We start from the raw sequence: 26,729 nt of genomic DNA, 5'->3' as shown, positions 1-26,729 counted from the left end.
TAATGTCAGGGGCAGTTAGTTCCCCCCAGCGTCAGTGTCAGATTTAAGATAAAAAATGATTGCAAGTGGAACCTAAATTTAAGCATGTCATTTCTATACCATAGGAAAAGTGGATTAAATAAAGGGAAGTAAAATAGTGCTAACTCACCTCCATGAGTTCATCCACAAATTGGTTTCGGGTCTCTGTATTTTCCAGAACTGTAAGAGCATCAGTTCCTCGTGCCACACCAGGGGGTACTGAAACAGTTAAAATTCTTATTTTAATGAATGGGTGTGTACAATTTATTGAATGAAATATCATGCTTCCAAGGTTTCTACATTATTTACTCTTATTAGACTTTAATGGCAGCAAGCTATGGGTGTAAGATACAGTCACCAAACTATCTTTCTAACAAAAGATTGCTGTACACACAAGAACATTCTGCAAATGTGTATACTTCTACTTATTTCTGGGCAAAAAAAAGGCAATTTTCTATAAAAATTCATCCTTGGCAACCACTTTGTACCTCGATAGTGCTTATTCATACTCAGTGAAGACATGCCAGAAAATGTCTACAAACGTAGGGACCAAAAACAGATGTACCATGTGAGCATCCTCCTTTGTCTGTATGAAGTGGAGTGAAGTGGTTGTAAAGGCTCAAGGTTTTTTGCCTTCATACATTCCATTGATTATAGTAAAAATTAAGCAATGGGGAATGTTTTGGAAAAACATGCTTATAAAAGCAAATGCAAATAAACTCTCCTAAACTTTTGTGCAATACGAGCTACTATGAGCATTCTTTACTTTTTCTGCCAGAGGTTCTGGCATTTTACTTTCTGCTCCTAGTGTGTATGGACCCTTCAAATGTTTTTGAATAGTTTTTTATGCTCGCTTCTGCACACATTTTTCTGGCTTTAGTGTTTCTACCTTAGCCAATGGAAAGCTAGTTACTAAAAGAAGGAGAGGCAAGAAATTGCACAAAAAAGCACATTATTATTTAGCCACCCCCACTAAGGTCTATAGGGAGCAAAAAGAAAACGACTGGTGTGAACTGAGCCTAAATGAAGGTTACCATTCACAGAGTTTGTTAAAAAATTCAAAATTCTGGCCACCTTTCTATTGTTCTATGCTAAAACAGTAGTGGTAAGCTGACACAAGGGGGCAAAGCAAATAATAATAATATAATTTCAATATCTGATATAATGGAACCATTGTCTCATCTATGAATACATTTAGAATGGGCAAGGCATCCACTGTAATTAAGGAGAACTATGCTTTAAAAAAAAAAAGAGCAGAAACAGTCAATGACAAATTAAACAAAGCTTTAAGCACCCATCCAGATCCCAGGTAAACCTCCCCGTAATGCTTAGGCGTCTCACCATCGTGACCAGCTTCCACAACAGAGATGATTTCAGAAGGAGAGGTTTCAGTAATATCCCAAACAATGCCATCTGTACTCGTGGCCTGAAATATACAAATACCCACCAATCACTGCTTTATGTCATTTCATGGAATGAACAGCCAATATCACCTATAGCCTGAGATAGCAGAATGATGGTCTGCTCTAGCAATCATTAGCATATTTAAAAACATATATAAAGAAATCTAACACTTTAAAACAAGCATGCAATAAGTTTTGCAAGCAACACATGATTATATAACATGAATAAATAAAAAAAAAAAAAAAATCACTGCACCCATTCTATTTAATTGTTACCTTAACCCCTTTGTGCCTGCAAATGTTAGGGATAAGTTCACTTTTGGGAACGTTATATGTTCCATCCGACGTTAGGGTGGAACATGTTCCCAGTGCTGCAAACCTATGTGCAGCAACGCCCCCAGTCCCCCCCCCCCCCCACTAAAAAACTCTCCAGACCCCCATCTCGCTCCAGCAATGTGCACGAGTGCCTCGGCTTCCTCAGGTCTCTCCCTCCTCAGTGGATGAGACAGCTGCGGTAGCAATTAGCTTCCACTACTGTCAATCACAGTCAGTGAGCCAATGAAGAGAGAGAGTAGAGCAGGACAGAGCCGTGCTCGGTGTGTGAATAGACAAACAGAACAGCAGCTCGACAGTGAGCCTGCTCGGGCGCCCCCATAACAAGCAACTTGCCACTAGGCAGAAGGAAGGGACTTGGAGCACCGGCGGGGGAACCGATGAGAGGAGGATCGGGCTGCTCTCTGTACAAAATCATTGCACAGAGCAAGGAAATATGAAATGTTTATTTAAAATAAATAAAGAAAAAAAAAAAAAAAAAACACAAGAAACCTTTAATTTCACTTTAACCAACAAATGAAAACTGCTAAATTTGGCCTGGGCATGTAAGCATTAATGACTAATTGTTATCAAAGTATTAGATGTAGATGTAAACCTTAGGGCTTCGTTAACACAGGAATACTACAACTTACACCCATGTGAGAGCTGTCTTTACCTGCATGGGGACACACAAGTGTTCTGTTAATCCCCTCGAAGGTAGTCCTATTCATTTCAATTGGGACACAGAGGCTGCATGGACACAGCCACTGTTTCCAATTTCACACCTGTGCAGGTGCACGGCACCGAACGCAGACAGTGTGTTTTTGGAGGACAAGCATCCACACGGATGTCAAATTACGAGCAGCAGCTGGGTCCATGCAGCAGCTGAATCCCAAATGACATGAAGAGGGCTGCCTGCATGGGGATGCATGGAACATCTATGCATTCCTGTGCAGGTAAACATGGCCCCACGTACGGGTGTACACTGTAGCACGTCTGTGTGAACGAGGCACAACTGAATGCCGTTTAGTTTGATGAAGAATTGGGTATCATTCAAGCGCAATCATTTCATCTTTTTTATATCCAGTTTAGCATCTCAGTGGTGATGAACTCCTGCAGGCTCTTTCAACCGCTTCCTGTAAACATGCACTCACACCACCATCAATTGAACATCTTTGCTCAGGACCAAATTTCTTATAGTGACAACGTTGAACCATGCCTGCGTAATGTGTGTTGTCACAGCAGTAGCACAATTCGGAGACAGTTGTGCCCCTTATAACAAAGTGCATAAACAAGTACTTTCATGGAAGGAGCAACACTTTTAATGAAAGCTGTAGTTTTAAAAAAGCTTAAAAATAACTTTTAAAGCTTATAATAGATTCACATTAATGGTTTGATTTACTTCAACCCAAGTAGACCAAAGGTGAACAAAACATTACAGAATTTCAGGACACATCAGGGTTTATTGCATAGGGCAATGAAAAATGCGGTGATGATGTGTAATATGCAATAGTGCACCATTACCAGCCAGTTAAAACCTTTTAGAGCAAAAAAAAACAAAAAGGAGAAGCGCTCTAAGTGTAGACAGTTTAATAATACATAAGAAGCAATGTGTGTAGTAACTCACAAGACATAAGTGAAAGTCAAGCTGTGTAACATCATCAGATCTTTAAAGCATCCTCTGGGGGGAGGGAGGTGGTGATGTCCAATCCAAAGCGCCGTCCGTGGCTGAGTAGATGTTTAATGGGAGGAAATAAAGCCGGCAGCCTCCCGCCTCAGTGTACGATGAGCGGTCAGATGGAAGTGACCGACGGCTGTAAGGTTCCGTGGATGGATGGACGCTCTCCCGTCACCAGGGGTGGTGAGTTCAAACAGCAAAGGAACGGCAGGCACGACGCGTTTCTGAGCATGCGCGGGGTCGATGTACCCGGCGCGCTCTTTCCTCAGGTGCTGGAGAGCCGTGGACTCTACAAGGTTTATATCTAGCTCAGTTGATTAGTGATTCACCGCAGTGTATAGTATGGGATCGACGTGTAGTCAGAAAGGAGTAGTCCATAAACACTGAGCCGCTCTTCCACAGACCAAGAGGAGATTCTTCGTATTTATCCCTCCAGCGCTGCCTGGGGCTTTCACCAAATTTGATTCTTAGGTAAGTAAAGGCCGGTACGCTAGGTGAATGGGATCATCCATCTTCTTGTCCTGGATACCGTTGCAGAAAGGAGAGGTGCGGGGTGCCCGGTGGTGCGTGGAGGCTGTTGTCTGGCAGCCTGTCTGATGGTGCTGTGGTGGTGGACTCCTCTCAGTGGGGCTCCACTTCCTACTTCCTGTCAGCACGACATCACTTCCTGTGAGGCGGAGGGAAAGATGGGCATTGCTAGCTTTCGGAGTATCCGTGCTCTTTCATTAGGCGGTCAAATGAAAGAGCCAGACAACAGCCTCCACGCACCACCGGGCACCCCGCACCTCTCCTTTCTGCAACGGTATCCAGGACAAGAAGATGGATGATCCCATTCACCTAGCGTACCGGCCTTTACTTACCTAAGAATCAAATTTGGTGAAAGCCCCAGGCAGCGCTGGAGGGATAAATACGAAGAATCTCCTCTTGGTCTGTGGAAGAGCGGCTCAGTGTTTATGGACTACTCCTTTCTGACTACACGTCGATCCCATACTATACACTGCGGTGAATCACTAATCAACTGAGCTAGATATAAACCTTGTAGAGTCCACGGCTCTCCAGCACCTGAGGAAAGAGCGCGCCGGGTACATCGACCCCGCGCATGCTCAGAAACGCGTCGTGCCTGCCGTTCCTTTGCTGTTTGAACTCACCACCCCTGGTGACGGGAGAGCGTCCATCCATCCACGGAACCTTACAGCCGTCGGTCACTTCCATCTGACCGCTCATCGTACACTGAGGCGGGAGGCTGCCGGCTTTATTTCCTCCCATTAAACATCTACTCAGCCACGGACGGCGCTTTGGATTGGACATCACCACCTCCCTCCCCCCAGAGGATGCTTTAAAGATCTGATGATGTTACACAGCTTGACTTTCACTTATGTCTTGTGAGTTACTACACACATTGCTTCTTATGTATTATTAAACTGTCTACACTTAGAGCGCTTCTCCTTTTTGTTTTTTTGCTCTAACAGAATCTCCTCTTGGTCTGTGGAAGAGCGGCTCAGTGTTTATGGACTACTCCTTTCTGACTACACGTCGATCCCATACTATACAGTAAATTTATTCCATCAGCTTTATTTAGTGTTTTGCTTTTGTCCCTTTTCCTCCCCCTCCCCCCCCTCCCCCTTCTCCTTGCTTTTTTAATTGACTCATCATACCCATCCCCTGTGTTGGAGGTTTTTAGCGCTCTGGTTTCACATAAGTTAAAACCTTTTAGATGTTAAAAAATTGGAATAAAAGATGGCTGCTATAACTTACTGAACTTGATATTATTTCTAATAATAATAAAAAAAAAAAGCCATACTAGCTTTATAAAGGTATTGTCTCTATAGTAGGTAGATAGGACCCAATATGTGTTGTTATACTGGTGGTTCTATAGCAGAGTATCAATTATAATACATTTTTTATTTACTCTGAACAAACTGAAAGCGACATAGGACATGTGGCTTATCTAGCTAATAACGGCAGTATAAAAACCACACACACCAGGCATCCATCTTACCTCTGGCTCTGAAACGATGCCCCAGTCTATTTCCTCTGACGTCTGCAGAGCCACAGTCTCTGTAGTTAGTCCAAAGTCACCCCAGTCAATCTAAAAGGCATACACAGAGTATTTAAAAAAGGATAAAGGCTTAAGCATCCATGATGTTTAAAGGCCAAACATACAACCACTTACCTCCCCCTCTACTACATGCTGTGAATCCTCAACTTCTTTAACTTCTGGTCTTTCTACAGTTTGTGGAACCTGTCCAGTGCGCCATTCATAAACTGTAGTATCTCCCTTCTTCTGCACATAGCGAACAAGAGGGATTGCCTCCTCAGGAGAACTGAGATTGGAAAATAAGGTGTATGCATTAAAGGACATCTAAACTCCAATTTATAGATAAAGGTAGACTAAGCAAGTCTTTGTAGACTAAGATTGACTGTATCGTCAGCTACATCTAGTAGCCAAAATGCTATACCGCATTTCAGCCACTAGATGCAACAAATGCTTTATAAATAGACATCTTAGAATTTGATTTCTTTTAACCTCAGAAAGGGATCTTTCCTCTCTGGAATTCATTATATATATTTACTTATTAATACTAGCCATAAGTCACACATCCAGGAGGCAGCACGAGGGGACCTACCTTGGCCCGGCCCTGAGGGCCTACAAGCGCGATTGGTCTTAATATCGTATGATATACGAGACCCATTACATCTGGTAAGTCACCCATCTTTACAATACCACTGAAAAGGAATCTGCACCTGCACCTTAAAGTCCCCAAATATAGGAGGAAGTTTACCACTGAGCACCTGCACTTATGATACATTTAGAAGAACTTTTTGCACTGAAGAAAATCTGATTTGGACTTTTATTGTCACTTATTGATAAACTTGAATTTATTTTGTTTTATGATAGCAATATTGTCTTATCCTTTTTATGTCAGTCATTTGAAATTTTATTATCCGTTTATAGCTCTAGCACCTTTACCTCATTTGGATCACTATTACCATCCACACTATTTGCACATTACTTTATTGCACTTTGATACATGAATTTATAATTATATTTGTAGTTGTTCATCTTGGTTATTTGCACATTTGTTTTACTCACAGGTTTACAGTTTTTTTTATACTAATATATATATATATATATATATATATATATATATATAATTTTTATGAATATTTATTTGCTATACCCACTGTTCGTTCAGATTGTTAGCAAGCGCTGTAGATAGCCCTAACTATGATTGAAAAAAAATAATCTTGTAAATAGTAACCTGTTATAATAACTATAGCCCTGATGGCCCTTTACAGGACTCCTTTTCTTCTTACCTTTCACACACAAATGTCACACAGGCCTGATATAACTCGACTGCAGATAACAGTCCTGCTGTGTCTGCTCCAACCTGCCTTAGCAATGATGGCACATCACACACTAGCATCTGAAGTTCTTTACGGACATCCTCTCCCTGCACAGAGAAAACAAGGTCAGCAACATGACTTCATCTTAGCAGTTCAGATAGTAGACACTTTGCAAACAGACAGAAGCTGTTGCTCATACAGGAGAAGGCTGTGAGCACTTACATTGATGCCATAGCGCTTGCAGCTGCTATAATACTGCTCTTTTTGCTCAGCTGCACCTTGAACACACTCTTCTGCCCGCCGTTCACTCTCCAAAGCAAGCTGCTGACACCGAGCCATCTGCTTCTTCAAAGCTGGGATCTCGTAACTCACACTGCGCATCAAAAGGCTGCCGCTTTCCGCTATGGCAAAGAGAAACAGAGAGCCTCATGTATGTTGTTTGCTAAAGAACTGACAGGTCTGCAAAAGTTTTCCAGCTGACCTGCATCTAATTTGCAGCTATGGCAAAACAGAAACATCCCTTTCAGTAACTTTTATTATGTAAACTTTAATATGATAGTGGACAAGGGGAAGCAAAGCCACTGCAACACTCTGATATCAACACAACAAACTCTATAGAAACATTGGGAAAATTGATTGGTCGATTTCCTAAAACATTTACAAATATAAAAATTTGAAGTTTTCAGCTACTTTTGACAGCTGACACCACAATAAGAAAATATCATATTTTATTAAACTTGTGTACAACATAAATCAAATATTTCACACTCACCCAGATATGTATTATCAGCCTGGTATAAAGATATCACCTCCTGCCAATCCTGTTTCAGGAGATAGAATAGTGAAATATGAGTTGCTGCAAAAGCTAAATAATTGGGAACACAAGGCAAAACATAAAACAAGAAAAAGGAATCTTGCTGGTCTAGCATTGTTCATATAGGTGTGTGGTGGAAGCAGAGCTGGCTGTAAACAGGGCTCCTGATTTACTCTTGCCTCCTAAGTTTTCGGAAGCTCACCCCTTTTTCAAACCTGCATTTTAGCGTTGTTGTGTTCTGCGCTATTAACCACTTATGGACCGGATGATTTTCCCCCTTAATGACCAAGCCTTTTTTTGCGATACGGCACTGCGCTACTTAAACGGACAATTTCACAGTCGTGCGACGCTGTACCCAAATAGAATTGATGTCCTTTTTTCCCCACAAATAGAGCTTTCTTTTGGTGGTATTTGATCACCTGCAAAATTTTTATTTTTTGCGCTATTTACAAAAAAAGTGCGACAATTCTGAGAAAAAAAAACTGTATTTTTCACTTTCTGCTATAAAACATCCCCCCCCCCCCAAAAAAAATAATTAAAAAATCAAATTTATTCATCATTTTAGGCCAATTTGTATTCTGCTAAATATTTTTGGTAAAGAAAAGGCCTATAAGCATATTTTGATTGGTCTGCTCGAAGGTTATCGTGTCTACAATCTAGGGGAAAGAGTGATGTCATTTTTAATTTTATTTTTTTACTAGTAATGGCGGCGATCAGCAATTTTTAGCGGAACTGCAACATTGCGGGGGACAGAACGGACTCCTGACATTTTTGACACTTTTGGGGGGACCAGTGACATTACTACAGTAATCAGTGCTAAAAATATGCACTGTTACTGTAATAATGACACTGGCAGGGAAGACGTTAACCCAGGGAAGATCAAAGGGTTAGGTGTGAGCCTAGGGGGTGTTTTCTAACTGTGGGCGGGATGGGTTTGTGAAATCAATACAGAGACCTGTGATTCTAAATAGGAGGGAGGAACACAGGAGCTCTGTATTGATTCCTGTGAGAACAACGGTCTGCTGTTGTAAACAACAGCAGACTGCCATTCTCACTTCACGGGGAGCAATCATGGGTGCCGGCTTCCCAGGATCGCTCCCGCTGACCACGGTACAGGTATGGCGATTCGCGGGAACCTGCCAACCTGCCAACCTGCCGCTGTATAACTGCGGTGGCTGGTCGGCAAGTGGTTAAAAATAAAAGCACCCCAATCATATGAATTTGAATAATCTACTTGATATAATGTATATACACACACTTTGGCTTCATGGTAGACCTAGATCAGATCTAGAGGAGCCTCTCTCAGCCCCAATATAAAGCCGTGTCACAACAATAACAATAAAAAAAAATTAAAGAGAAGTACGATTTTTTTTTCCTCGCAATTATACTTACCTAGGTGGATGCACGATTAGTCCGATGCTGCATCTGTCCCCCGCTGCCTCAAACACTGCCAATTGCTTGATTCGCACAGCTCCCTGAGCAGAGAGCTGGTGACTGTAAGTATAATATCTGTTTATAATATCTTATAAATGGACAACTTTGTGTTAAAAAAAAATATGTTTTCATTTCCTTTCCACATTTTCCAAAAACTTCAGGGAAAAAAATGACGTGTTCAAAAAGACTCCTTATGCCTCCTAAATTATGTGTTGGGGTGTTTGCTTTCCAAAATGGGGTCATTTTGTGGGCATTTCCATTGTTCTGGTGTTCCAGGGCCTTCAAAAGTGTAATAGGTAGTCAAGAAATTAGATGTGTAATTTATGTCCCTAGAACGCCTGACGGTGCTCCCTGAATGTTGGGCCTCTGTATGTGGCCAGGCTGTGTAAAAGTCTCACATATGTGGTATCGCCATACTCAGGACGAGTAGCAGAATGTGTTTTGGGGTGAAGTTGCAAGTATGCATATGCCATGTGAGAGAAATAACCTGTTAAATATGACAATTTTTGGGGGAAAAAAATCTTAATTTTCCAATTGTGGGGAAAAAATTACAACTTCAAAAAACTCAACATGCCTTTCACTAAATACCTTAAACTGGCTACTTTCCAAAAAGGGGTCATTTGGGGTGTATTTGTACTGTCCTGGCTTGTTAGTGTCTGAAGAAATGAGATAGGCAGTCAGTACATCAGGTGTAATCAATTTTCAATGATTGGTACCATTGCTTGTAGACTCTATAACTTTCACAAAGGCCAAATAATATACACTGATTTGGAGGTATTGTTACCAAAGAAATGTAGTTGCATACATTTTGGTAAAAAAAAAAATTACTATTTGCAAAATTATTTCCAACGGAAACAAAGAAAAATGCAAATTTTCGGTGTATTTTTATGTATAGTGCAAAAAATTAAAAATCCAGTCGTGATTAAATACCACCAAAAGAAAGCTCTATTTGTGCAAAATAAAGAACAAAAATTTAATATGGGTACAGCGCTGCAAGGCCGAGTACTGTATTTGTCATTTAAAATGTGAGAGCGCTGAGAGCTGAAAATAGGCCTGGTTAGGAAGGGGGTATAAGTGCCCAGTGGGCAAGTGGTTAAAGTGGTTCTTAAGCTAAAATGTTTTTTACCTTATTGCATTCTCTGCATTAAGTTAAAAAATGTTTTTCCACTTGCTGTGGCTTCTGCTGCTGTCAATCAAATACTGTGATGCACAAGGCTAGCTCTGGAGCGAGCTTGCGTGTCTGCCCCCATAGCAAGTGGCTTGCTATGAGGGCAGAGACAGAAGTGGAGCCAAGATCACCAGCGGGGGGACCCCGGAAGAGGGGGTTCAGGGCCACTCTGTAATACCACTGCCCAGAGTAGGTGAGCATAACAGGTTTATTATTTTAATTTTAAAAATGCCTTTAAAAACTCTTTAAGCCATGTGACCTGGAACTGAAGCACCACAAAATCAGCTTTTTTGTGCTCACCCTGGCACCCAGACTAGCTAGCTTATTTAATTAGGAAGCTTATTCTTTAAATCACCTTCATCCTTTGTGAAGAGTATCGTCCAAACAGGTTTTTAGTGGCAGCTTCTGTACCCTTCAATATCTCCACAATCTTCAAACAGTGGAAGTAATTAATATCTGGAAAAACAAGGACATATATATTTACCCTGCTGCACTAATGAAATATGACAGAGATGAGCAGCCAGGTTGGAGCCAACTTCTCATTGTCTGGGAGCTATGGAGAAGATCACTCAAGAGCAATGCAGACTGCGGTCCTCAAACAGCTTTTTCCATTCCAGACACTAGGGGGGGGGGGGGATTAACTAAAATTGATGTACAAAGATTCTGGTGCAGCTGTGATAAGTCACCAATCAGCTTCCAGGTTTTATTGTCAAAGCTTAAATTGAACAAGCTGAAGTTAGAAGCGGATTGGGTACTATGCACAGCTGCACCAGATTCTGTGTGCAAATCTCCCCGTAAGTATCAAAGCAGATAAATCTTGGGTTCAGAAGCTAGAGGTACCCCATACAAGGGCAGGTTAATGTCAGGACAGGACCTCTCTCTGCAGATAATTTGTATGTGTATTAGCACCTTTCTGCCACAGCACTAGATTTTGAATATATGAGCTACCAACAATATTCTTACTGGTAATAATATACTGTATGATATTAATGCCATAGCCAACCATATGATTCAGTATCAACCAACCTGAAGCTAGAGTACAACCTTGATGTTCACACACGATTGGTTCTGTACCTTTCAACTTTTTTTAATACAGTACCCATATGTAGGCTTTCCTATCTTCCCTTGAGCTGCTGCTAAATTGTACCAGTTGTTACAGCAAAGACAGCTGGGAAAAAACTGGCGCCAGTGGTTCTGTGGAAAAAAGCCAAAAATCTGGTGGTTGCAGCTTTTTGCTTGCTAAGAACTAGTGTCAGCATCAATCCAACATTTCATAACTTAAAATTGTTAACATCTGACAAAGTGAACTGTCAATTATATCCCACGTGTCATGTCAATTTGCACATACATGTTCCAGACAGAAGCTTCCTGATTTCCTCATGTTCTGGCATGTCCTGCAATGCTTGATTAATCTTCTCTCTGATCTGCTGTACCTTGTTCTGCCACTTGAGGGTGCAATGCCTTCTATCCACCAACCAGTCTGCAAAGAACATAAAGCGAGAGGCATTGATGACAATATTTTTTTTTTTTAATTTAATTTGTACTTCTACAGTGCTTTCTCCCTGGGTGGGAGGAAACCATCTTGGGAACACTCAATTGAATCACTTAGGCTGCGTTTACAGCATGGGGTCCGGTGTGTCCCTGTCACTGTTTCAGGTGCGAATGAGGTCTGAATTTTTTCCTGCATTTACACCTGAATCGGAATCAAAGACGCACAGGACCCTTTTTAAATCCAGACCGCGGCCGCCCGGAGGTGTGTGAACTGGCTCCATTGAGAGCCGGTCGCACTGTCCTGTATGTGAATCGGTTGCAGGCAAACCCACATCCAATTCGCATATGTGTGAACCCAACCTTAACCTACCTACGTGTCTTGGAACTTTGGTGAAATTCGGAGTACCCAGAGGAAACCCATCCAGATACATGGAGAACATGCAAACTCCATGCAGGCAGTCTCCTAGTCAGGGTTGTTAACAATGAACCCCAGTGCTGCAAGGCAGAGGTGCTACCCACAAAGCCACTGTGCTGGTGAATGGCGGAAGCCTCATTTGATGTAAGTTTCTAATTCATAGATTTAATTTCACAAGAGGGGCGGGGACGGCGACTGTCGGAGGACTCAGAGAAAGGAATTTTACAGGTAAGATTTTACAAAAATTCAGTTTTCTCTTACGTCCTCCGACAGTCGCCGCCTCCTCTAAGTCATCACTGTTGGGATGTCCCAAAGCAGTATAGACATGAGGGGTGGGAGACGCAACCATAGAAAAGGCAACGCAGTACCCACATCAGAGAAAGGAATCTTACATGCACCGTAAGAGAACCAACTGGGCAACAGAAAAAACAATGCTCAACAGGAGCAACAGCCCAGGAAAGCAAACACCAACAGCCAGGGACCCAGCAAAAAAATTCAAGGGTCCTTCATGGCACTGCCGCACTGAGAACTTTGCGGCCAAAGAAGCATCAGCTGATGCCAGAACATCTACTTTGTAGAATTTAAAAAAGGTGTGCACCGACGACCAAGTCGCAGCCTTGCACACCTGGGCCACCGAGGCCCAATGCCAATAGGCCCAGGACGCACTCAAAGATCTGGTAGAGTGCGCCTTAACAGGGAAGGGTGGAACCCGTTCCTTTAAAGCATCCCTCAGGAAGGACAAAGAGGGAATCCGTCTTCCGAAAGGATTCCGTAGACGACAGGTCAACCCTGATCGCCCTGACAACATCCAAGGAATGCAAGGCAATCTCCTTCGGATGCTTAGACTTCATACAAAGCGAAGGCAGGACAATGTCCTCATTAAGGTGGAACTCAGTGATCACCTTGGGAAGAAAGGACGGGGGTGGTCGCAAAACCACCTTATCCTTGTGAATTATCAAGTAAGGGGAGCGGCAAGACAACGCCGCCAGCTCCGACACTCTGCGAGCCGAAGTGATCGCCACTAAAAAAGCAACCTATTTTGACAGCAGAGGCAACGATATCTCCCTGATGTTTTCAAAGGGAGCACGCTGTAACACAGAGAGAACCAAGTTCAAGTCCCATGGAGGTAAAGACTTCTTCCTGGGAGGAGCCAAATGTCGCACACCTTGAATGAAGGTGCGAATCAAGGAATGAGACGCCACAGGGCCTTGGAAAAGGATAGCCAGTGCAGACACCTGGCCCTTTATCGTGGCCAGTGCCAGGTGCTGGTCCACTCCAGACCGGAGGAAAGCCAACACTCTCGACACCGAGTAAGAGCGAGGGGAGAACCCCCTGGACTCACACCAGGCGAAATAGGCTTTCCAGGTACGGTAATAGATTTTACCAGAGGAGGTTTTCCTAGCCTTGATTAGAGTAGGGATAACCTCAGGGGAGAGACCCTTGTCCCTCAGGACCTGGGTCTCAACAGCCAGGCCATTAAAGCCAGCGACTGTAAAGCAGGATGGAAGATCGGACCTTGAGACAGGAGATCTTCCCGCAGAGGCAGGTGCCACGGAGGCGCCACTGCCAGGTGAACAACGTCGGCGTACCAGGACCGGCGTGTGGCCAGTCCGGAGCCACCAGAATCACCAGGTGCGGTTCCGAGACCAATCTGCGGAGGAACCGGGATAGTAACTGAATCGGAGGAAATGCATACATCAGACGATACTGATGCCAAGGAGCTACCAACGCATCCGAGGCGTCCGCCAACGGTTCGCGCGTTCTTGCCACGAACCTTTCCACCTTTCGATTTAGCCGGGATGCGAAAAGATCCAGGTCTGGGGATCCCCACCTCGCACACAGCATCTGAAAGACCTCCGGGTGTAGAGACCATTCCCCCTGGTCCAGGGTCTGGCGGCTCAGATAGTCGGCCTGCCAATTTTCCACACCCGGAATGTGAACTGCTGAGATCGCCGGGACATGAGTCTCGGCCCACGATAGAATGTCGGTCACCTCCCGGGCCGCACGAGCACTCCTGGTGCCCCCTGGGTGGTTGATGTAAGCCACCGCGGTAGCATTGTCCGTCTGTACTCAGACAGGTAGGCCCCGGAGACGGTCCGACCACTGGAAGACACAGAGTTTTATCACTCGCAATTCCAGCACATTTGTCGGGAGGGAGGACTCCTCCTCCGACCAAGTGCCCTGGGCAGACAGGTTGTCCAGGACTCCACCCCAGCCCGACAGGCTGGCATCCATGGTAATCACCGTCCACACCAACGGACGGAAGAACTTGCCCTCCGCCACCGACGGGGACTGGAGCCACCACAGAAGAGCCAATCTGGTCTGACGACTCAAGGAGACACACCGATCCAGGGACTGAGGCAGTCCGTCCCACCTGGCCAGGATCTCCTTCTGGAGAGCCCGCGTGTGAAACTGAGCAAAGGGTATCGCCTCGAAGGCCAACACCATCAACCCCAGGCCCCGCATACAGGTCCTGAGTGACGAGGACGGGTTGTCCCTGAGGGACCTGAGCTCGTCCTGCAAAGTCCGGAGCTTGTCCTCCGGCAAGAACACCTTTGCCTGAGCAGAGTCCAGAATCATTCCCAGGTAGGGAAGACGAAGCGATGGAGACAACGTCGATTTTTGAACGTTGATGGTCCATCCGAACTCCTGGAGCGTCTGCACCGTGGTGGACAGATCGCGCACAAGGTCCTGGCTGGCACGTGATCTCAGAAGTAGATCGTCCAGGTAACCCAAGACCGCAATGCCCTGAGCCCTCAGCAGGCCCAGAATCGGCGCCAACACTTTGGTAAACACCCTTGGTGCCGAAGCGAGACCGAAAGGTAAGGCCACAAACTGGTAGTGGTCCTCTGCGATAGCAAACCGAAGGTACCGCTGATGACCCTTGAAAATGGGGATGTGCAGGTACGCATCTTTTAGATCAAGGCCAGGAATTCCCCTGGACTCAAGGAGGCCACCACCGAATGGAAAGACTCCATTCGGAACTTCCGAACACGCACGAAGCGGTTCAGCGCTTTCAGGTCCAGAATAGGATGCACTTTGCCCTCCTTTCTGGGCACAGTGAACAGATTTGAATAAAACCCCCGAAACCTGTCCCGATGAGGCACCGGGACAATCACTCCCTGAGCAAGCAGGTCCTGCACCGCTTGATGCAAGTCCTGCCTGCACCCCGTAAGCAGATGAAGATTGGAGGGAAAGAATCTGTCCGCCGGCCAGGAAAGGAATTCGATCTTGTATCCTGATCGAACGATTTCCAGAACCCACCTGTCCGATATCCGGAGCAGCCAAGGTTGGAGGAAACCGTGCAAACGTCACCCCACCCCTGAAATGGGTGAGGGCACCCCTTCAGGCAGAGGCGGATTGACCCGCCGAGCCGGCATTGCCGGACTTCTGCTTACCCGCCCAGGGCTTCTTCTGGTTGCCCTGGGCCTTGAAGGGCCTGCCCTTGGATTGGTTCCGAAAGGCACGAAAGGACCCCTGATTGGATCTAGGCGCAGAACCCCGCTTGCCTCAAAAAGACTTGTTCTTTGGGTTCTGGGGCAGCATAGTGCTCTTGCCCCCCGTGACGCCTTTCACCAGGGTGTCCAAAAAGGCGAGAGCCAGCATAGGGAAAATCAGCAACTGTTTTCCGTGAGGACTGGTCAGCCGGCCAGCTCTTCAGCCAGATCAGTCGCCGGTTGAGCACCGCGACACTAGAGAGGCGAGCCACCAAGGGGGCCTCATTCAAGGCTGCATCACACAAATACATGACTCCTTGGTGGATCTGATCCACCATTTCCAGCCGGGCAGGCGGCACACCATCAGACACGAGATTGCTCCTAAGCATCTTAGTCCAATCAGCCACCGCCTGAGCCACCAGAACGGACGCGAAAATGGGTTTGAGCAACGAACCCGCCACCGTATAGGAATGGCGGGCTAGAGACTCAAACCGCCGGTCCGTGGGAGCCCGGAAAACCGGGGTATCCTCAGTAGGAACCAAGGTAGCCTTGTTTAACACGGCCACAGTGTGATCTACCTGTGGAGGCACACACCATCGTGATTCCGTAGCCGGCGCAAAAGGATAAAGCAATTTGAACCGACTAGGTACCAGGAATGGACGTTTTAACATGCGCCACATTTCATTAACAGTGTAATGAAACTCAGCTGGGCAGGGAAAAACCTGCGCCGACTTGCGGGTCCTGTGCGTCCCAAATGAGGACGCAACGCCCGGAGGACAGGGCTCATCCTCTAAATGCAAGGTTTCTTTAACAGAAACAATTAACTCATCCATGGCCGCCCGTTCTTCAGGCGACCCTGGGGAGGAGGTATCAACCCCCTCCATCTCAGCCTCCCCCCTCAGACCCCAGGGGGGTCCAAGGATGAGCGGGACCCTGAAAAGGGCACGCTCACAGCAGCAGCAGCCATATCCCCATCTGAATCAGAGGAGAGACACAATCTGGGCCTCTTTCTTGCAGCATGTTCAGACATCAGCATTTCCATATTAGACACCAAAGTCCCCACTACAGCAGCCAAATCGGGTCGCAGCGGGGCCACAGGAGAACTGGGGCCCCCCACTAAAGCTGGGGGGAACTTGCTTTCCTGAGAATCCATTGCTCAAGTTTTCAGAAACAACAAACAGTGCAATAAAATGTGTACTGTCCCTTTTAAAATCGCTGCGGTATGCGCAGCCCACCGCTATAGTTACAGTGACAAAGACCCCAAAAGGAGAAGAGAAAACTGAGCCAGAAGCGATAATACAGAGGAAAATTGAGAGCGATAACCTGCAGAGCCCGCAGAGTGTTGCTACCGATGTCCTGCTGCAGATGGAAAGGAAGTGCTGCTGAAGTAGGCTGGACTACAGACTGCCAGACTCAGGGAAAATGGCTGCCCCATAGGAATGCATTGGAGGCTACACCAAAATGGCCACCGAACATGCGGTCGGACCGATCGTCCACCTCCCACAAAATGGCGGCGGATGGCACCAAAATAGCAGGCAGTGTCGTCCCAGGGGAGTTACTCATGCCTGTCCATGGCCAAGATGGCGGACCGCACGAATATACACCGCTGCGGTCGCCACACCAAAAAACGTCTGCACCCCCAACCATGCACGGAAGTGTCACAGGGAAAAGGGACCCACAGGCAACATACAGTATCTGCGCAAGCGATCCCCACAGGAAGTCACACATGCACAGACATGGGGAACACACAGCAACACAGACTACCACCCCAGACAGAGGCCCCACACAGAAGTACTTACCTGTATCAGATGGCGTGGGAAGCCTCTATGCACGGAAAACCGCTGTCCTCACCTGACAGGGAGTGCCGTGAGCCAGGGACATGACACTGCAGCACCGCAGATTTGTCCTATGAGGTAGCCACCTCACGGCTGCATCCCTGCAGCGAACAGGGATGGGTCGTTCGTAATGCCAGGGCGAACCATAGCTGAACGCTTGATGGCGGGCTGGGGGTCCATCTGACCCTTCTGCCCTGGAGAACCAGGGCGGTCAGTCCGAATCCCAGCACCGCATGATCCATCTTCATCCGAAGAGAAGACTAACACTAGAAGCTGACAAAATAAACAGCTAGTAAAGTAAGAAAAAACTGACATTTTCAAAGAAAATCAAATAAAAGATTAGGAAGGCTGAGACTGAAGCCCCAGCACAGGGAAGCCTGACTACTCCTGACGCTAGGCAGATTAAAACTGAGTTGGGAGTGGTGATGCAGGGGGGGTATTGACCAGATGGGATAGCCCCCATGGGTTTGTATATGCTAATGTCTTTTGTCTTTGGACTAAGTCTATATGCCTAGCTACTCCTGCGGATGGGAAGTCAATACCCAACAGTGATGACTTAGAGGAGGCGGTGACTGTCGGAGGACGTAAGAGAAATCCAATTTTCTCTTGCATCCTCTGACAGACGCAGCTCTCAATGTTTCTTCACTAATGGGACATCCCAAATAAGTGTAGGCATGAGGAGTGGGAAGAGCGCAACAAAAAACTGTTAACGCCTTTCCAAGTCTAAGAATGTAGCCAACAGGGCAACAAAAAAGCTCAAAAGAAAATAAAAAGTGAGACCGAAATCCCAGCAGGGAACCTAGGTCCTACTCCTAAACTAGGCAGCAAGAAACTGATTTTAGAGCACAGTGTGTCTGGGGTAATGTTGTGAGGGACCACCCCTATATAGGCGTGTCGTGTGAAAACTTTTCACTGCCTAGTCTACTCCTGTAGATGGCGCATTACCCATTAGTGAAGAAACATTGAGAGCTGCGTCTGTCAGATGACTTAAGAGAATTTTACATAAAAACAGAATGCAATGATTTGCAAATCTCATAAACCCAAAACTTATTCACAATAAAAAATAGAAAAACATATCCATCTGCAAGGAGTTTGTATCTTCTCCCTGTGCCTGCATGGGTTTCCTCCCACACTCCAAAGACATGCTGGTAGGTTATATGGCTTCTACCTAAATTGGCCCTAGTGTGTGTATACAGTGGGTACAGAAAGTATTCAGACCCCCTTAAATTTTTCACTCTTTGTTATATTGCAGCCATTTGCTAAAATCATTTAAAGTTCATTCTTCTTCCTCATGAATGTAAACATAACACCCCATACTGACAGAAAAACACAGAATTGTTGACATTGTTGCAGATTTATTAAAAAAGAAAAACTGAAATATCACATGGTCCTAAGTATTCAGACCCTTTGCTCAGTATTTAGTTTAAGCCCGCTTTTGATCTAATACAGCCAGGAGTCTTTTTGGGAAAGATGCAACAAGTCTTTCACACCTGGATTTGGGGATCCTCTGCCATTCCTCCTTGCAGATCCTCTCCAGTTCAGTCCGGTTGGATGGTAAACGTTGGTGGACAGCCATTTTTAGGTCTCTCCAGAGATGCTCAATTGGGTTTAAGTCAGGGCTCTGGCTGGGCCATTCAAGAACAGTCACGGAGTTGTTGTGAAGCCACTCCTTCGTTATTTTAGCTGTGTGCTTAGGGTCATTGTCTTGTTGGAAGGTAAACCTTCGGCCCAGTCTGAGGTCCAGAGCACTCTGGAGAAGGTTTTTGCCCAGGATATCCCTGTACTTGGCCGCATTCATCTTTCCCTCGATTGCAACCAGTCGTCCTGTCCCTGAAGCTGAAAAACACCCCCACAGCATGATGCTGCCCCACCATGCTTCACTGTTGGGACTGTATTGGACAGGTGATGAGCAGTGCCTGGTTTTCTCCACACATACCGCTTAGAATTAAGGCCAAAAAGTTCTATTTTGGTCTCATCAGACCAGAGAATCTTATTTCTCACCATCTTGGAGTCCTTCAGGTGTTTTTTAGCAAACTCCATGCGGGCTTTCATGTGTCTTACACTGAGGAGAGGCTTCCATCGGGCCACTCTGCCATAAAGCCCCGACTGGTGGAGGGCTGCAGTGATGGTTGACTTTCTACAACTTTCTCCCATCTCCTGACTGCATCTCTGGAGCTCAGCCACAGTGATCTTTGGGTTCTTCTTTAACTCTCTCACCAAGGCTCTTCTCCCCCCGATAGCTCAGTTTGGCCGGACGGCCAGCTCTAGGAAGGGTTCTGGTCGTCCCAAACGTCTTCCATTTGAGGATTATGGAGGCCACTGTGCTCTTAGGAACCTTAAGTGCAGCAGAAATCTTTTTGTAACCTTGGCCAGATCTGTGCCTTGCCACAATTCTGTCTCTGAGCTCTTCAGGCAGTTCCTTTGACCTCATGATTCTCATTTGCTCTGACATGCATTGTGATCTGGAAGGTCTTATATAGACAAGTGTGTGGCTTTCCTAATCAAGTCCAATCAGTATAATCAAACACAGCTGGACTCAAATGAAGGTGTAGAACCATCTCAAGGATGATCAGAAGAAATGGAAAGCACCTGAGTTAAATATATGAGTGTCACAGCAAAGGGTCTGAATACTTAGGACCATGTGATATTTCAGTTTTTCTTTTTTAATAAATCTGCAACAATGTCAACAATTCTGTGTTTTTCCGTCAATATAGGGAGCTGTGTGTACATTCATGAGGAAGAAGAATGAACTTAAATGATTTTAGCAAATGGCTGCAATATAACAAAGAGTGAAAAATTTAAGGGGGTCTGAATACTTTCCGTACCCACTGTATATGAATGCGAGTTAGGGGCCTTAGATTGTAAGCTCCTTGAGGGCAGGGACGGATGTGAATGTATAATATATATGCAAAGCACTGTGTAAATTGACGGTGCTAAACAAGTACATGTAATAAATAAATATTAAATGTTCAAACTGGGAAAATGTACAGTTTTAAGAAAAAAAAATAAGGTAATTTTGAAATTGATGTCAGCAACATGTCTCAAAAGAGTGGGGACAGAGCCATATTTACCACGGTGCAGTATTCCCTCTTCTTTTATCAACACTCTGGGAACTGAGGAGACAAGTTTTGGAAGGGGAAAGTTGTCTCATTCTTGCCTGATATAGGATTCTAACTGCTCAACAGTCCTGGGTCTTTGTTGTGTTTTTAGTTTTAGAATGTGCCAAATATTTTTAGTTGGTGAAAGGTCTGGACTGCAGGCAGGCCAGTTAAGCACACAGACTCTTCTTCTATGAAGCCATGCTGTGGTTATAGATGCCGTATGCAAGGCCTTCTCTGAAAAAGACGTCAACTTGATGGGAGAATATGCTTCCCTAAAACCTGGAACCCGCTTTCATCATTGATGGTGCTTTTCCAGATGTGCAAATTTCCCATTCCAGATGTACTAATGCACCCCCATATCATCAGAGATGCAGGCCTTTGAACTGAGCGTTGATAACAAGGCGGCAGGTCCCTCACCTCTTTAGTCCGGAGGATGCGGTGCACATGGTTGTCAGAAAGAATGTCAATTTTTAATTTATCTGAGCACAGATCAGTTTTCCACTTTGCAACAGACCATTTCAAATGAGTTTTGGCCCAGATAAGACAGCTGTGTTTCTGGATCATGTGCAGATCTGGCTTCTTCGTTGTATAATAGAGCTTTATCTTGCATTTTTGGATGGTACGGAGAACTGTGTTCACAGACAGTGATTCCTGGAAGTATTCCTGAGCCCATGGAGTGATGTGCTTTACAAAATCATGCCGGCTTTTAAGTGCAGTGCCGTCTAAGGGCCCAAAGATTCCGAGCATCCAATGTTGCATTTCGGCCTTGTCCCTTGATTTCTCCAGATTCTTGGAATCTTTTGATTTTATTATGTGCTATAGATGATGATTTATTTATAGTCTTTGTAATTTTACGTTCAGGAACATTATTCTAAATGTGTTCAACAATTTTTAGATGCAGCTTTTCACAGATTGGTGAACCTCTGCCCATCTTTACTTCTGAGACACACTGACTCTACAATATGCTCTTTTTATACACAATCATGTTACTGACCTGTTGCCAATAACCCTAACTAGTTGCAAAATGTAAAATGATCTTTCAGCTTTATCTTGTTAGTATCACTTATGCTGGCCATACACTAGCATAAAAATTATTTTAAAATCTGTCATTTAGTTCATTCGTTTTTCTTCCAGTTAATGACAGTTAAAGCACAGACAAAAAATCAGTTTTAACTTTTCAGAGCCGAAAAAACAACGGTTCGAAAATCTGTAATTTGGACTGTTTGTTCGTTTTTCGTCTAGTTAATGGGTACAAATAGAAAATGGTTTTTAACTTTTTAGAGCTGAGAACTGAAGGAAAAGGTTGGAAAATTCTGCAGAACAATAAATTGAAAGGCTAAAGTGTTTCTCACCCAAAACGCTAGCACTTGGCATATGTGACAAAACAAACAAAAAACTGATTCATGTATGTCCATTAAACGATTTATCAATGAAAATTTGGTCATTACATGATGGCAAAATCGTTTGCTCCCATTGCCAAATGTTCATTCTTTGAATATTAGTTTGAACAATTTTTTGTATAGTGTATGGCCAGCATTACTTTGGCAGATTTTTGTTGCCCTGTCCCAACTTTTTTGAGATGTGTTGCTGCCATCAATTTCAAAAATACCTTATTTTTGCCTTATATTTATTCATTTTCTCAGTTTAATCATTTGATGTTTTCTATTTTTTACTGTGACTAAATTACGGGCTTATGAGATTTGCAGATCATTGCTTTCTGGTTTTATGTAGATTTTACACAGCGTCCCAACTTGAAATTGGGGTTGTAGTAACAGAGTTCCCGTATTTTTGTCTTTAAAGGTGCACTTTATGTTATGAACCGACAACCTATCACTGACAAGGATACGGTCGGGCAGGAAGGGGGCGGGGAAGAGCGAGCGGCCCCACCCCCCTGGACCAGATGACGTCATCTGTGACATAAGGGGGAGGGGTCTCCCGATGACGTCACCTGGCGCCCACGCCCACAATGGCTATATAACAAGCTGCAGAGACCGGAAGAAGAGCCGAGGGCAAAAGAGCAGAAGAGCATACAGCAAAAGAGCAGAAGACCAGAAGAGCGGAGGGGGAGAAGACCAGAAGAGCGGAGGGGGAGAAGACCAGAAGAGCGGAGGGGGAGAAGACCAGAAGAGCGGAGGGGGAGAAGACCAGAAGAGCGGAGGGGGAGAAGACCAGAAGAGCGGAGGGGGAGAAGACCAGAAGAGCGGAGGGGGAGAAGACCAGAAGAGCGGAGGGGGAGAAGACCAGAAGAGCGAAGGGGGAGAAGACCAGAAGAGCGGAGGGGGAGAAGACCAGAAGAGCGGAGGGGGAGAAGACCAGAAGAGCGGAGGGGGAGAAGACCAGAAGAGCGGAGGGGGAGAAGACCAGAGTGGAGAAGACCGGATGAAGATTTTTAATAAACTTTCCAAAACGTCTCCTGTCGTTATTTACATACACTGCTTTTTATGGGTGAATGGGTAGGGGTACAGTGTACCCAAAACCTATTCACATAGGGAGGGGTCCGGGATCTGGGGGCTCCCCCTTGTTAAAGGGGGCTTCCAGATACCGAGAAGCCCCCTGCCTGCAGACCCCCACAACCACCGGCCAGGGTTGTGGGGGATGAGGCCTTTGTCCTCATCAACATGGAGGCAAGGTGCTTTGGGGTGGGGGGGGTGCAGAGCTCAACATGCCCCAAAAGCACCAACACCCCCTATGTTGAGGGCATGTGGCCTGGTATGGTCCAGGGGGGTGGGGCCGCTCGCTCGTCCCCTCCCCTCCCCCTTCCTGCCCTACTGGGCTGCATGCTCGGATAACGGTCTGGTATGGATTTTTTTCCCATTTTGGCGTGGAGTTCCCCCTCAAGATTCTCAGAGCGCAAGTCGCACCGCAAGTCTGATCAGGATGCACCTTCCATTCAAATCAATAGGCTCCCATGGGGAACCATTGATTTGAACATGAAAAAAAACAAAAAAAAAAAAAACGTGGCCTAATGCTGTATAAGCAATGTTAAGCAACGTTATTCAGCCTTTAGCAGCGTCAGGCGTTTTTGAAGCTGTAACGCTGGTCCTCAGAACGCGCAGGCCGTGGGGTTCTTTTGCAGCTTAAAAAACGCCTAGGCCACTTACAGCTCAAAAACGTCTGTGTGTGCATGAGGCCATAGAATAACATGGAGGGGCATTTTTAAGCTGCAAAAAAAAAAAGAAACGCCCGACGGTCCTAAAAGCAGCTGTAAAAACGCCCCGTGTGCATGAGGCCTAAATGCCAGGGTTATAGCAGCAGATAGCTGCCATAACCCTGGTATTTATTTTTTTACACAGCAGGCGACCCAGAATCTGATAAAAGTGATCCTGGCGGCAGATTCGCCACGGGATCACTTTCTAGTCCAAGACCTCTTCTGTAACTTTAAACAGGTAACCTGTAAAAAAATGTTAAAGCTTCCCCTGTGGAGATTTTTAAGTACCGTAGTTTGTCACCATTCCATGAGCGCGCGCAATTTTGAAGCATGACGTTAGGTATCAATTTACTGGGCATAACATCTTCACATTATACAAAAAAATTGGGCTAACTTTTCTAATTTTTTTAATTTATTTATTTCAGGTACTTATATAGCGCTGTCAATTTATGCAGCGCTTTACATATACATTGTACATTCACATCAGTCCCTGCCCTCAATGAGCTTACAATCTAAGGTCCCTAACTCACATAAATTCACAGTAGGGCCAATTTTTTTTATACAGGATCCAATTAACCTACCAGCATGTCTTTGGAGTGTGGGAGGAAACCGAAAAAAAGTTATTATTTTTAAAAAAAATTGCGTTTGTAAGTCCCCTGCGCAAATATGGTATAACAAAGTATTGCAATGTTCTCCATTTTATTCTCTAGGGTCTCTGCAAATTATATATTATATATATATATATATATATATATATATATATATATATATATATATATATATATATATATATATATATATATATATATATATATAAGTTTGGGGGTTAGAAGTAATTTTCTAGCAAAAGATACTGATTTTTAACTTGTAAATGACAAAAGTCAGAAATAGTGATTTTTCTTCCCCCTAGAATGCAATGTGTTCTCTATCTATGTATATAATTGTCACATTCAGATACAATAAATGAATTAATTCAAGCAATATTAAAGGCTGAAAGATGAACCCCCCTTAAAGCAGTACTAAACCCAAAAAATGGCCAGTAACACACTTCCTATTTTAGGATGTCTCCACTCTGGATGGAGGCGCATAGGAGGCACCTTTGGACAGCAGCATTGTCGTTCAAGGGAGAGGGTAGTGTCAAAGCCACAAGCAGATTTAAATGAACTTTACTAACGAATTAAAGATGAATTCCAGCTAACAGTTGTTAAGCAGTAACAGTGAACAGTTTTTTTTTGTTTTTAGGATAAAGGTTTTACATAAATAAGTTCTGATCATTAAAAACACCCCTGTCGGTGATAAATGGTTTGTGCAAACCCTCTGACACTTTTGCTGGACAGCTTGGTTAGGTAAAGAAAAAATAACAGAATTATTGGCCGGATCACCAGGTGAAAATAAAGGAAATAAAACGAAAAAAACAAAAAAAATCTAAGAATTGCTAAGATGCAATACTGTGTATTACATTTTTGTTTTTGGGTTTAATACAGCTTTAACTTCTCTAAACAAAGCTAAACTAAACTTCTAGCCAGGTTGGGAACCCGGATTCCGGCGGTAAGTGGAGAGTATCTGGAGCAGGGCTTCAGCTTGGAATTGGGATCAGGAGGAGGCTGGGAAAAGGGAGAGTGGGAGGGGGCCGAGTAACTGCACCATGGCCTCTGGTTTGTACTTGCTCCCTGGGCTGAAAGTTGCCAGTCTGCCACTGTAATGGGGGGACATTTTTTAAAAATAGGAATTTTCAAAAAAAACTTGTGTTGTGTTTATATTTACTTTTTATAATTTGTTAGTGAATAAGATGGGGGTACTCATTCACATGGAGGGGTGGTATCTGGGGGTCCTCTTTGTAAAGAGGACTTCCAGATTCTGATAAGCCCGCCCGCAGACCCCCACAACCACTGGCCAGGGTTGTGAGGAAGAGGCCATTGTCCCCATCAACAATCCTCCCTCATGTTGAGAGCATGTGGCCTGCTACGGTTCAGGATAGGGGCTCACGCTCATCCTCCCTCCCCTTTCCTGGCCTGCCAAGCTGCATGCTCAGATAAGGGTCTGGTATGGATTTTGGGTTTGGTATGGATTTTAGGGTAACCCCATGCCAACATTTGAGAAGAAAAAAAAAGCTGTTTTTGTAAGAATTTTAAATTGCCAACATGTTTTTTTACATTTAGCTGTCAGTGTGAAGCCCGCTGGCAGCTGATGGGTCATCCGTTGTTATAGATGCGGCGTTCGACTTACCGGCCCACTCCTTAACAAGCTATTGTGATAAAGATATCACATCTTTTTTTACTTTCTCTTCCGTTTGTGAATTGAACTTTTTGCATTATTTACAGGCACATTTTGCCTTAAAAAAGTAAGATTTATTTTATTTTTTTTGTGAACTGTACATTTTTTTACTGCGATATTCGGCAAGCTTTAGTGAACTGACCCCAGTGATAGAATCAGCAGTAGCATTTTTACAAAGTGTATTGGCTACAAGATTCTGAGATTTTACTACCCTGATATACTATACCTTACTTACCCAGCAGTTTGCTGGTCTGGATGTCAATGGGCACATTCTGAATGTCCTGTGATGAAAAACGAGAACAAAAAAAATTATATCAAACTTCACTTCTATACAAAGCTAGCAAAATGTTTCCATTTTTATCAGTGATCCTGATATTCATTATGTTATTCCATGTGTACACAGAGGTTGAAGAAGGCTCTCATGTCAAAGCTTTCTATACAATCTGACTGTACAATCTTCTTTAGATCTACCATCAACTATGCAGTGAAAGGGCTGGTCTTAGTTCATACAGATTCAATAAATTATTTAGGCGTGTCCTGCTATTACATAGTTTATTTTACTATAAAAGGAGATTATACAATCTGTTTGGTCAATTTCTGTAAAGTGTATAGCCCCTTTGAACCCCCCCCAAACAGAAAAAGTGATGGCGTATGTTTCACTGCATGCCCATTCTCTAACATCACACAAGTCCTTTCAGGAATTTTTATAAAACTTCCTTTCTCATCTTCTTATTCCAGGTTTCTTAACCGCACAGGTACACCTTGGGAAGGCCTCCTCACCAATCCCTGCAGGGAAACCCTGCCTGATGTTGTGCCGTATGAGATCAGGGCAGCTTGGTATAGATTAATAACA

General features: G+C 44.5%; 2 protein-coding genes across 2 annotated transcripts in view; one reads left to right on the top strand and one right to left on the bottom strand.

The window, feature by feature from the left end:
• The window catches only part of CDK5RAP3 (CDK5 regulatory subunit associated protein 3), a 37,130-nt gene extending 10,952 nt beyond the window's left edge, over positions 1–26,178 (bottom strand). The window contains exons 1-10 of the mRNA XM_082271205.1: positions 26,112–26,178; positions 11,524–11,655; positions 10,531–10,631; positions 7,532–7,580; positions 6,982–7,160; positions 6,730–6,866; positions 5,585–5,735; positions 5,411–5,500; positions 1,360–1,444; positions 149–237 (exon numbers count right to left, since the gene is read on the bottom strand). Coding sequence (XP_082127331.1) covers positions 149–237; positions 1,360–1,444; positions 5,411–5,500; positions 5,585–5,735; positions 6,730–6,866; positions 6,982–7,160; positions 7,532–7,580; positions 10,531–10,631; positions 11,524–11,566 — 924 coding nt within the window. The 5' untranslated portion in view covers positions 11,567–11,655; positions 26,112–26,178. The remainder of the gene's footprint in view (positions 1–148; positions 238–1,359; positions 1,445–5,410; positions 5,501–5,584; positions 5,736–6,729; positions 6,867–6,981; positions 7,161–7,531; positions 7,581–10,530; positions 10,632–11,523; positions 11,656–26,111) is intronic.
• The window catches only part of LOC309566640 (uncharacterized protein), a 286,877-nt gene that overhangs the window by 41,268 nt on the left and 218,880 nt on the right, over positions 1–26,729 (top strand). The window lies entirely within an intron of this gene.

The sequence above is a fragment of the Pelophylax lessonae genome (assembly GCF_965119305.1).
Source record: "Pelophylax lessonae genome assembly, chromosome: 11".
In the NCBI taxonomy this organism is placed as follows: domain Eukaryota; kingdom Metazoa; phylum Chordata; class Amphibia; order Anura; family Ranidae; genus Pelophylax; species Pelophylax lessonae.
Note: the sequence above shows the minus strand (reverse complement) of the source record. Positions and strands in the feature narration are given on the sequence as shown.